The sequence below is a fragment of the Procambarus clarkii genome, unplaced genomic scaffold, assembly GCF_040958095.1.
Source record: "Procambarus clarkii isolate CNS0578487 unplaced genomic scaffold, FALCON_Pclarkii_2.0 HiC_scaffold_104, whole genome shotgun sequence".
NCBI classification, from domain to species: Eukaryota; Metazoa; Arthropoda; class Malacostraca; order Decapoda; family Cambaridae; genus Procambarus; species Procambarus clarkii.
This window is the reverse complement of record NW_027189137.1, coordinates 565,585-578,519: the sequence shown is the minus strand read 5'-3', so window position 1 is coordinate 578,519 and position 12,935 is coordinate 565,585. Positions and strand designations below refer to the sequence as shown.

At 46.6% G+C, this 12,935-nt stretch overlaps 1 protein-coding gene across 1 annotated transcript; it reads left to right on the top strand.

The window, feature by feature from the left end:
- The first annotated feature begins 632 nt into the window (after positions 1–632).
- On the top strand, positions 633–9,121 carry LOC123749318 (seminal vesicle major clotting proteins-like). Its single transcript, XM_069320186.1, has 2 exons — positions 633–1,332; positions 9,042–9,121. The coding sequence occupies exons 1-2, from the start codon at positions 633–635 to the stop codon at positions 9,119–9,121; spliced, it is 780 nt and encodes a 259-aa protein (XP_069176287.1).
- The last annotated feature ends 3,814 nt before the right edge of the window (positions 9,122–12,935 follow it).

The following is a 12,935-nucleotide window of genomic DNA, read 5'->3' as shown; positions in this document are numbered from 1 at the left end:
CAAGATGGCGTCCACCTCTCTTGCATCATCGCCCCTTAATACTCTATTCTTTACGTATGCTATCAAACACATTAATGATTTTATTTACTATATTCCCCAAGCATACTTTTTTATAGAGTCCATTTTTTCCTTACATAGTTAAGCTATTCCAGTTCACATTATTTCTGATGATCTCCAGCTGAGAAGGCACTACTTTACTGGGCGGAGTAATAATGATGACTCGCGGCCTCTCTGATCTCAGCTGGGGATTTATACTAATAAACACTTGCCACTGTGTCCACCAACACTTTACAACCGAAAGCAACCTCCACAGGAGGTAAGGTTCGTAACACCCCACATACTCTCCTACCCCACACAACATGACCCCCCATCATCCCATACTGCGTAACCAAACACCGGACGCTCACATGCGTCCGGCGCGCGCCAAACAACCGTAAACAAAGCACTCTACATACCTCAACAAGCTGTCACACCTGGGCCTATTAGGCCCACTTGACAGCCGGTGCGCACGGTCATAGGCGTACATTTCACTACTGACGCCATGGGTAGTCATGATGCCATGGGTAGTCATGATGCCATGGGTAGTGATGATGCCAGGGGTAGTGATGACGCCATGGGTAGTCATGGACGCCATGGGTAATCATTATGCCATGGGTAGTCATGACGCCATGGCAGGTGACAATGCAATGGCTGCTGTTGACGATGCCATGGCTAGTGGTGACGATGCCATGGCTGGTGGTGACGCCATGGCTGGTGGTGATCCCATGTCTGGTAGTGACGCCATGGAAGGTGATGCCATCATGGATGTTGGCGACACAATGGCTGGTGGTTACGCCACGGATGGTGGTGACACAATGGCTGGTGGCGACGCCATGGCTGGTGGTGACACAATGGCTGATGGTGATGATGCCTTGGGTGGTTGTGACGCAATGGCTGGTGATGACGCTATGGCTGGTGGTGATGCCATAGCTGGTGCTGACGCCATGGCTGGTGGTGCCGCCATTGCTGGTGGTGACACCATGGCTGATGGTGACACCATGGCTGGAGGTGATCGCATGGCTGGTAGTTACGCTATGGCTGGTGGTGACTCCATGGCTGGTGATGACTCCATGGCTTGTGATAACTCCATGGCTGGTTATGACGCCATGGCTGGTTATGATGCCATGCCTGGTGATGACACCATGGCAGATGGTGATGCCATAGCTGGTGCTGACGCCATGGCTGGAGGTGATCCCATGGCTGGTGACGACTCCATGGCTGGTGACGACTCCATGGCTGGTTATGACGCCATGGCTGGTGATGACTTCATGGCTGGTGGTGACGCCATGGCTGGTGATGACTTCATGGCTGGTGGTGACGCCATGGCTGGTGGTGACTGCATGGCTGGTGGTGACGCTATGGCTGGTTATGACGCCATGGCTGGTGATGACACCATGGCTGATGGTGACGCCATGGCTGGTGTTGACGCCATGGATGGTGAGGACTCCATGGCTGGTGGTGACGCCAGGGATGGTGATGACTCCATGGATGGTGATGACTCCATGGCTGGTTATGACGCCATGGCTGGTTATGACGCCATGGCTGGTTATGACGCCATGGCTGGTGATGACACCATGGCTGGTGATGACTCCATGGCTGGTGATGACACCATAGCTGGTGATGACTCCATGGCTGGTGGTGACGCCATGGCTGGTGTTGACGCCATGGCTGGTGATGACACCATGGCTGGTGATGACGCCATGGCTGGTTATGACGCCATGGCTGGTGATGACGCCATGGCTGGTTATGACGCCATGGCTGGTGATGACACCATGGCTGGTGGTGACGCCATGGCTGGTGATGACACCATGGCTGGTGATGACACCATGGCTGGTGGTGACGCCATGGCTGGTTATGACGCCATGGCTGGTGATGACGCCATGGCTGGTTATGACGCCATGGCTGGTGATGACACCATGGCTGGTGATGACACCATGGCTGGTGATGACACCATGGCTGGTGGTGACGCCATGGCTGGTGATGACACCATGGCTGGTGATGACACCATGGCTGGTGGTGACGCCATGGCTGGTGGTGACACCATGGCTGGTGATGACGCCATGGCTGGTGGTGACACCATGGCTGGTGGTGACACCATGGCTGGTTATGACGCCATGGCTGGTTATGACACCATGGCTGGTTATGACGCCATGGCTGGTTATGACGCCATGGCTGGTTATGACACCATGGCTGGTAATGACGCCATGGCTGGTAATGACGCCATGGCTGGTGGTGACGCCATGGCTGATTATGACACCATGGCTGGTTATGACGACATGGCTGGTTATGACACCATGGCTGGTTATGACGCCATGGCTGGTCGTGACACCATGGCTGGTTATGACGCCATAGCTGGTTATGACGCCATGGCTGGTTATGACGCCATGGCTGGTTATGATGCCATGGCTGGTTATGACGCCATGGCTGGTTATGACGCCATGGCTGATGGTGACGCCATGGCTGGTTATGACACCATGGCTGGTTATGACGCCATGGCTGGTTATGACGCCATGGCTGGTTATGATGCCATGGCTGGTTATGACACCATGGCTGGTTATGACGCCATGGCTGGTGATGACACCATGGCTGGTTATGACGCCATGGCTGGTGATGACACCATGGCTGGTTATGACGCCATGGCTGGTGATGACACCATGGCTGGTTATGACGCCATGGCTGGTGATGACACCATGGCTGGTAATGACGCCATGGCTGGTTATGACGCCATGGCTGGTGATGACGCCATGGCTGGTGATGACGCCATGGCTGGTAATAACGCCATGGCTGGTTGTAACACGGGGACTTAAGCTGGACTTGGAAAATTTTCCACCTACGTTTCTACTGAAAACAGAATTCTAAGTCTAAAAACGCAATTCTACCGTCTTACTGGTAAAACTAGAAAATATCATCCGCATCGACTGGGGAATCCTAATGACGCCCAGAACATACACGTGACCCACGAATACAAATTTATTACAGTTAACGACTTTCCGACGTTGACTTAGCCGAAAACTTATCCCAAAATACTTAGAAATATTTTCACGTGGTCTCTAAAACATTTACAACGAAAATTACTATCTCTTAACAAACTCCTTCACTAACTATAGTGACCGACATATAGCCCTAAGTCCAGAGGATTAACTGCGCACTAGAAAACCACACCTCTGACTTAGACTAATACAACAGGGACTAGCAAAACTTAATGTACGGACTTAGCCTAATATACAAGAAAATACTAACACTTGGGAAAAAAATTTAACCGGGGATTGAATTTAGGGAAAAAAAGTTAATCTCTAGAACAACGCAAATAAACGGAATTACTTTATAAATTTAAGTATACTTAATTCAATGATACACTCGACTTAATCCTATAATTGCTCCTACCGGCTCGCCGTACCGCACCTAGCCTAGGGGTCTCGACCATCTAGATTCTAACAGAGCGACACGCAGCTTTTAGCAACAATTAAGACTAGAGACGACTCAACCTCCACTAAGTGTGCGATCACTTAGTCGTTGAATCGCTGCTAGGTAGGTTACTAGTCCAACCCTCGGAGGCCGCAACGCCCTTCACGGATTTACGTTTTTCCCAGCGTTTTGGGTCGTCTAACAACGCCCTCGGACTATCTCCTGGCGTCCCACAGATAAATCCACCCAGACAGCCCACTAGGAACTGCTGTCGAGAGTATGGCGGCTCCCATCACCTCTGAATCAATTGCAATGGGTCGAGTAAGGTTCCCAGTCCAATCAACTCGGAGCGTTCTCCTACTCAATAATCTTAACAGCGTAATCTTACTAACTAAACCTTAATCGTATCAGCCCGAACGATCACGATTCCCCAATCCCCACTCAACCGCACTGTTGTGAGGCGCACTGCTAATCCTGGCCCGCGGCTGACTCCCTAGCATCCACGCACGTGTCCGCATGGCTAGATGCGTGAGCCTTTCAACAATTTCAAACAAAATTGTTGAAACCACCGCTGTGCACCATTGTAACACGGGGAAGGGGTTCTCGAATGAACTTTTCTCCCTTTACTCTCCCTCTGCCCGTATCTTACTTTTGTTCTCTACCAAGGGACCCCAAAACTTTCACTTAAGCCGACCCCACGCCACGTGGTCTCAAGACGATTGACCGACTTTAGATTCTACAACCCGTATGACGTGGACTAGGCTTCTAGCAAAACCCTAGGGTCGCCTTTCCGCCGCCACCACCAGACCAGTTACCCTGAGCAATGATCGAGGTCTGGATCGATCATGCTAATCAATAACTTTGGGGCTTTATCCCCACTAGTAACATATAACCTTGGATCTTAAGTGTGGAATTAAAAATCAATGGGAATACTGAATTATGACTCGGTGTTAGAATCGGCGCCCAATTCAACTCTGCCTCGTGGGGACCACGTGACAAGGACAAATTCACATAAATATAACACACACATGGAAAATAATGCAAATGCAAATTAATAACTAATTAATTTATTCAAAACTAAAACAAACTGTAAGAAATGGCACTCCCTAAACTTGAACACTCCCTAATTGACCAGATCGGCAATGAGTGACCTATTTCCTACAATTACTCGTAAAGCAACTCTACCTTCGTCGACCAGCTAGATGTTCGTGCTGTCTGGAGGCCGATGATAGGAAGGCCACCTGCTCGAGCTGCTACTCAAACCACACTGATCTCTGCTCAGCTAGCCCAACCCAGACCAGAGCATTGTATCCTTCCACCTAGTCTAAGTTTTACCAAGTTACTAGCACGGCTTAATTTTTAACAACTAACCTCTGTTGCACTGAATGATCCAGATTGGTTGAATTATTTTAACTGAAGTTAAATTACACAAGCATCTTAAGGAAGAGCTACTCCCGATCACAAAATGGGTATTTGACCATTGAGAAATAGAGAACATGGAATCCTCTGGTGACCTATGACCGCCAAGTCACTCCACCTTATAGCCTAGTTCTGGCTCGTGATGTCACTGATGGTGACTTAACTCACGTCTCCTAATAATTAGAATATTTTTGATATTATAAATTAATACTGTACAATACAATTTGAATACAAAATGAATAGAGGCTAATTTCTCTAAATAAGTGAATACTATAGAATGATTCCTTATACAAAACTATGAACAAAGACGCCAGCCATTTTGTGACTCAGACTTGCTAATCCCCAGTGGAATGCGCAATGTTGTGGTCAGGTCCCTACACGAGACTTCTGGAACCTTCTGGATAATTCTTACAACAAACCTAGTTTGTTACAACCCCCCCACACAAGCACTTAGTAAACCTTGTTAATTTGTTAAAAATAATGAGGTTTAGTATCCAAATCCACAATTCAACTCATGCCACAAACAAAAGCTAACCTAACTAAGAAAATTTGACAATTATTAGAGTGTCCAACATCATCATAATAAACATGTTCAAATTCATAAATTTCTCAGCTGTCAACTGAGAGCAATCCTCCAACATCAGGAAACACACATCCTACCCTTACTGACATAGCTAAATAACATGTCCCTACTCTAACATCAAAGACTAGCTATTAAAATCTCTTGGCTCTTCACTAGCCAAGTTTATGTGTCCTCTAGAGCCGGCCACACCGTGCTCCGTCATAAAACATAAAAGTTATATCTTCAGACTGAACTTTCAGTCATCCGGGAGCGTACTACGGAACTATCAAGTTCACAACCTTGTACTGTCCACTCCCCAATCAATGTCAACCTTGACATGCTAAGGAACACACCTAACGTTTATTACATGTATCTAAAAATATAAAAAAAAAATCCTATACTATATCACAGGTTTCAGCTGACTGTACAGCCAAGTGTCCTCACTCACTAGAAGTGTCAATGTTTATATTGGTTCGCCTCTCCTGTGTTCAAACATTCTGAAAAAGTAGCACACAACATAATTTTCCATAACCGTTTGTTCTGGGCTTAAACAATTACACAGGGGCTTCGATTTTGATTACTTGACCAATTTATGGAGTGAAATTTCCATATATCATTATACCAGAATAATTATTTTAAATTTGTTTTTCAACATTTATAAGGTATTGCGATTCTAAATCTGTTTTCAACATTTAAACAAAAGTGTCCAGATATTCTTTACACAGATGTTCAGAGCGAACTTTCTTTGTTTGTATCAATTGTTCATATTGAGTAATCGAGGAAAAAAAAATCGATGCTACTGGACAATGAATGTAGTCGCTTGACGATGACGGTGCCGATCTTGCTTCACCCCATGTGTAGACATCAATACCTGGTCCTCTTGTACTCCCATCCGGTACTCTTGAATGACGACAGAGTGTAGTAGAGCTGAGTGCCTAGTGACAGCTGTAGAATACTGTTACTTCGGCCATAGCTCTTGCTCCCGACAGTCCACACACCTTCATATCAATCACAGTTCACACGGCAGTCTTGATGTTAAACTTGACGTCGCAGATGACCACAGCAGAGCAGGACTGGATGTACCAACGGTGTCTCTTAGCAGGAGTGGTGTCAGAAGGTCGTAGAGGCGGGTTGCTTGTTTGCAGAACAGGTGAATCTCGTCTTCCATCATTGCTCACGTCATCTCAGGCGTTTCTTGATGTCACCAGGTTACTAGGCCGTAAACACCAACTGTGTATACCCTCGTACCGCCGACTTTAGGCCAAAGGAGACAATTTTGCGACCTTCTATTGGCGAGTCCCGGAACTCTGTAGGGAAACCGTGCCTTCCACCTGTGACCGCCTTAGTTCCGCTTTCTTGTTGCTTCAGATGACGTAATCATTAATCTTCCGGCGAAATTCTTGAGTACTGCTACATGCATTCCATTTCTTGACCTCTCTTCCAACACTGCTGGAATGGCTGCAGTCTTGATGACGCAGCAGGTGAGTAGTGGTGATGTCGAGACAGCTACCCCGGCGTTGTATGGCACCTCCGGTTACTGCTAAATGTGGACAGCTCGCTGACCCTGACAACCTCGTTAGTGACGTGAGGCGTCGGCCGGGTGACTCTTGGATAGTCACTCATCCCCAAAGTAACTGATGTATGGGTTACTGGGTCTGGTGGGGGGAGGGCTTTGTATAACGTGCCTCCCCCCTCGGTCTTTACAGACAAGGGTTCACGTGTGGCTGGAACAACTGGGTCGGTGTACCAATCAGACCTGGGAACAGACAGATACAACACAGCGGAAGCATAGATAAACTCTGGGTTTGGTGGAGGTCGAACCCCAGAGCACGGTAAAAGCTGCTACCTGAGTTAAGTATAGAGATAGTTCACCTCATTGCCTTTACAGGAAAATCTAATGAATACTAAATTATACTAACCTAGGAAGTTACTTTACTGTATAGCGCGAGATCTCGTCACCATAGGGTGGCGAGACTGCACCTGACTACTGATGAGCGATGACAGAGGGTCATCCTCATCCCCTGACTCGTCGGTGAAGTCATGAGTCAGGAACTAGACCCGCTGAAGGCAGTTCTAGAAATGGTCAACTAGCACCAACACGTATCTATTACCTGAATGACTGTGATGTAAATCAATCATCTCGGCCCCCACACGGTCTAGAGGTTCACGAATTTCAGGAAATTCCTGAAGTGGGGCTTGTACCATAAGGGTACCTTTCCTCCTCTGGCAACGATTGCACAACTTCACGAAATTGATTACTTCAGAAAGTAATCCTGGAAAATAAAATAGAGACTTTGCCTTTAAGTGGGTTTTAACAACCCCCGGATGCCCTGCAATTTTAGATGCATGTGCAAGCTTTAACGCTGATGACCGCAACGCGTCCGGAATAACTAGTTGAAATACTGCTCTATCATTCTGGCTATTAACATAATACAGGATGCCCTGTTTCATTTCAAAATCATGAATAGGTAAAAAAAAATTCTTTTTCGGGTATTTTCTTCCCTCTAAATACTCAATAATTTCTTTCCATCTAGGCTTGCTCATCTGGTATTCTCTCATTTTAGCTGATGGAATGGTTTCAATATTTTCATTAACTTGAACTGCCGCTATGTTTCTACTTAGCGTATCTGGCACAACGTGTGCTGGACCAGGCTTGTACAAGATCTGAAATGAGTGGGCCGAAAGTTCGTGAGACCAGCGTGACATACGTGGGCATTTTGTTTGCTTTTTAAATATGTGTGTTAATGCTCTATGGTCTGTGTAAATTACAAAGTGCCGCTGAAATAGTTAAGGCTCGAAATACCTAACTGATTCTACTACTGCCAGTGCCTCCCGATCCGTAGCTGAATAACGAACTTCAGGTCCTTTGACCTTCCTACTGAAATAGGCTACTGGATGGGGTAAATTATCCGCATCTCGCTGAATTAAGCACCCGCCAATAGCAATACCGCTGGCGTCAGTGTGCACCTCCCACTCTTTCTTAAAATCAGGAATAGCCAATACCGAATATGCAAATATGTCAATATGTCAATATGCCAATATGTCAGGAATATGCCAATACCAATTATATATAAATGTGTCTGGAAGAGACTTAAAAATCAATTTTAAATAGTGCGCATTATATTTCTACTTCCTCTTAATTGAAGCTACAACTGGGGGATGGTCGATCATCTCCACTGGGTAGGAAGTCTGTCCCAACTGCAACCTGCAGTTCCTAGCCCCTTTTTGAGCAGACAAGGAATAATCAAATCGCGACAGACACTCAGTTCCCATTAAGATGTGACCAGGAAAATCAAGGTTCTCTACGATCGTACATGTGTGAGGCTGCAATTCCCCATCAATCTCAAAATTAACTGTACCTTGACCTACAATCTCAATCTTTTCCCCATTGACCGCTGTTAATGTCTTTGCGCAACGTTTAAGACGTGCATACTTAAAATTGCTGAAGGCTGCCTTTTTAATTACTGTTGCCTGGCTTCCTGTATCAACAAAAGCTGTCAATCTTACACCTTCCACTTTCACCTCAAAAGTAGGCCTACCATCACTAGGAGCCTGCTTTCATGCTTTCGTAGTAGTGACTTTACAGTCCCTCTGTATATGCCCGCTCTTCCCGCAGGAGTAACACCTCCGCGGATCTCTGTTGGTACCCCGCGCAGGGTGGCTCCAACTTGCATCTGTGGGCTGCTTCCCGCCTGATGAACCCGTGCTACAGTTACTCAGCTTGTCCCCCCTCGCCTTTACTTAACGCCTCTACGTATGGGGACGACTGAGCGCCCGATGTCCCTGTGCGCGTCTGCCTGTCTAAGGCTGTGGCGGCCTGTTGGACTAGGTCTTTATAACTCACAAACGCTCTCTCCGCAAATAAAAACGGCCCCATAACAGAAGGTTACGCTTTGCAGAACAATTGTTTGGCTAATCGCTTTGCCTGACTCGAATCTAACCCCAGTTCCGTAGTGAGGTCGTCAAACCTGCTCTTTAATAGTGTCCCGAAATCCTTGACAGTGCTGCGGTCATCCTTCCTAAGTGACTGCAGATAAAAATGAGCCTCATCTTCTGACACCTTTTCCTTGAATCTGTCCCTAATCGCTTGGACAAACTGAGGCCAAGTCGTCAGGTGCTGAAACTCTGTCAGTCTCGCCAGTGGACCGGCTACGTCCACGCAAGCCCCCATAGCAAGAGCAATTTTCAAACTATCCTCTGGGACAGCCTCCAGCATCGAACTAATCTGACAAGCCAGTCTTCCACTCGGCGGTTACGTTCCACCTTAATAAGCGGCAACTCCGTGCCTCTGAGTGTCGGCAGAGTCAACTTGGGAATCAGACTCATAATTCCTGGTTTGTATGACGCGGGGCTACTGGAAGTGGTTGGGCCCTGGGGTTGGGAACTGGGTTGAGGTTGGGGTTTGGGTTGAGGTATGGTGTGGGTGGCCTTGGGTTGGGGTTGAGGTATGGTGTGGGTGGCCTAGGGTTGGGGTGTGGATGGAGGTTGGGGTTGAGGTATGGTGTGGGTGGCCTCGGGTTGGGGTTCAGGTACCGTGTGGGTGGCCTGGGGTGTGGATGGGTATAGGGTGGCCTGGGGTTGGAATGGGTATGGGGTGGTCTGTGGTTGGAATGGGTATAGGGTGGGCTGTTGGAATGGATATGGGGGTGGCCTGTTGGAATGGATATGGGTTGGCCTGGGGTTGGGGGAAGGGTGGGTATAGGAATGGAGGTTCGGGGAAGGGTGGGTATAGGAATGGAGGTTGGGGCTGGTATAGGAAGTGAGGATGGGGTTGGTATGGGGATTGAGGATGGGGTTGGTATGGGAGGTGGGGTTGGGGATGTTGTAGTGACGGATGAGGTGTACCTAGGTGTTGTGGTATTGGTGTTATGTGGGGTAGTTCCTGCTGTTGGTGGGGCTGTTCCTGTTCCCGTTGAACAGGTTGCTGGTGATGTTCTCTACCGAACGAAGTGGGACGTCCTACCGTACTAACTGAAGCCCCCCTCTCCAGCTCCCTGTCTGCCCTGTTGGTATGGCGTCGATGTTGTCTGTGGGGGAACCCAAGACGGCTCCCCTCACTCTTGGGACGAATCCTCGCGAGACTCCCCACTCATGTCAATAATCGTATCTGTACTGGGATGAAAAGATACCTCGCCTGTCCTGTCCTATGCAGAACCCGTGACCCCGTCGCTTCAGTCCCACTGACCCCACCTGTGACGTCAGCTGAGCTACCTGAGCGGACCCCTGTGATGTCGGAAGAGGTGCTGTCCTCTACACTTTCACTCCCACTGGTCCCTACTGACTGGTCACTGTCTGGGTTAAACATTTCCTGAGATTTCTGGTGTGCCATGTCTCTTTTAACTACCCTTCAATATGCCCTCGACCCGGACTCACTACAACCGTGATCTTAAAAAAAAAAAAAAAATAAACTCTTTTTCCAAGAGAAAACTAACGAAATTCCCAAAATAGGAAATACAACGATTATTCGAGAGAATCGCTGAAGTGAATTCAATGAATGAGTGTCTGCCCCGCACTTGTGTCTGACCGTGAAATATCCCGCAGTTCTATTACTGAAACCTAAGTCCTCTATGTTAAAAAAAAAAGTTAAAGAATCTAATTTATGTAAAACAATTAAAATGATAACAGTAACTAATGCGCAGACCTCGTGATGGATTAGATAAAGAATATTTACTGTACTTTAACACTAAACGCACTTGAAGTGAGCAGCGTAGCCACTGATGACTGATGGAGCGGGACCAGCTGCGCTGAAAAAAACTAAGTCCAGCGCTTTTTTGCTTAAACGCTGAAAAATCACAACTTTTATTCTGAAGGGAAATAACTAGTTTTACTTTACTAAACCATTCTAGCAATCACTGCTGACACCCAGGACATATATTTGCTTGCCAAAATTGAATTTTTTATCAAAAACTGCATTTTTACTCATATGCTGGACTCTGCCAATTTTCCTGCACTCGAACAAAAAAAATCTATCACCCTAATATTACAAAACTCCCTTAATTCGCAAAAATGGGTTTCTCGTTCCCAGATATAAATACGTTATTATTTAATACTGATGCTGTATACAGAACAATGCTGACACATCGGGCGGTTTCAACACTCACGAATTCGACTTTTCGTCAAAATCCGAGGTTTTCACCTCAAGTGGACTCTGACAAAATTACAACACGATTTTCTCGAAAAATAACTGAATTCGGCAAAAACGTAATTATCACTGTTTATGCTTAAGAACAGAATTACGTCCCTTGTGCACACTTGAGGGTAATACTGGCCCTACAATATACATGAAACATGAGAATTCGAATTTTCGCCAAAATGTACGATTCTAGCCCAAACTGGACTTAGAAAATTTTCCACCTACGTTTCTACTGAAAACAGAATTCTAAGTCTAAAAACGCAATTCTACCGTCTTACTGGTAAAACTAGAAAATATCATTCGCATCGACTGGGGAATCCTAATGACACCCAGATCATACACGTGACCCACGAATACAAATTAATTACAGTTAACGACTTTCCGGCGTTGACTTAGCCGAAAACTTATCCCAAAATCCTTAGAAATATTTCCACGTGCTCTCTCAAACATTTACAACGAAAATTACTATCTCTTAACAAACTCCTTCACTAACTATAGTGACCGACATATAGCTCTAAGTCCAGAGGATTAACTACACACTAGAAAACCACACCTTTGACTTAGACTAATACAACAGGGACTAGCAAAACTTAATGTACATACTTAGCCTAATATACAAGAAAATACTAACACTTGGGAAAATTTTTTTAACCGGGGATTGAATTTAGGGAAAACAAAATTAATCTCTAGAACAACGCAAATAAACGGAATTACTTTATAAGTTTAAGTATACCTAATTCAATGATACACTCGACTTAATCCTATAATTGCTCCTACCAGCTCGCCGTACCACACCTAGCCTAGGGGTCTCGACCATCTAGATTCTAACAGAGCGACACTCAGCTTTCAGCAACAATTAAGACTAGAGACGACTCAACCTCCACTAAGTGTGTGATCACTTAGTCATTGAATCGCTGCTAGGTAGGTTACTAGTCCATCCCTCGGAGGCCGCAACGCCCTTCACGGATTTACGTTTTTCCCAGCGTTTTGGGTCGTCTAACAACGCCCTCGGACTATCTCCTGGCGTCCCACAGATAAATCCGCCCAGACAGCTCACAAGGAACTGCTGTTGAGAGTATGGCGGCTCCCAACACCTCTGAATCAATTGCAATGGGTCGAGTAAGGTACCCAGTCCAATCAACTCGGAGCGGTCTCCTACTCAATAATCTTAACAGCCTAATCAAACTAACTAAACCTTAATCGTATCAGCCCACACGACCACGATTCCCCAATCCCCACTCCACCGCACTGTTGTGAGGTGCACTGCTAATCCTGGCCCGTGGCTGACTCCCTAGCATCCACTCACATGTCCGATGGCTAGACGTGTGAGCCTTTCAACAATTTCAAACAAAATTGTTGAAACCACCGCTGTGCACC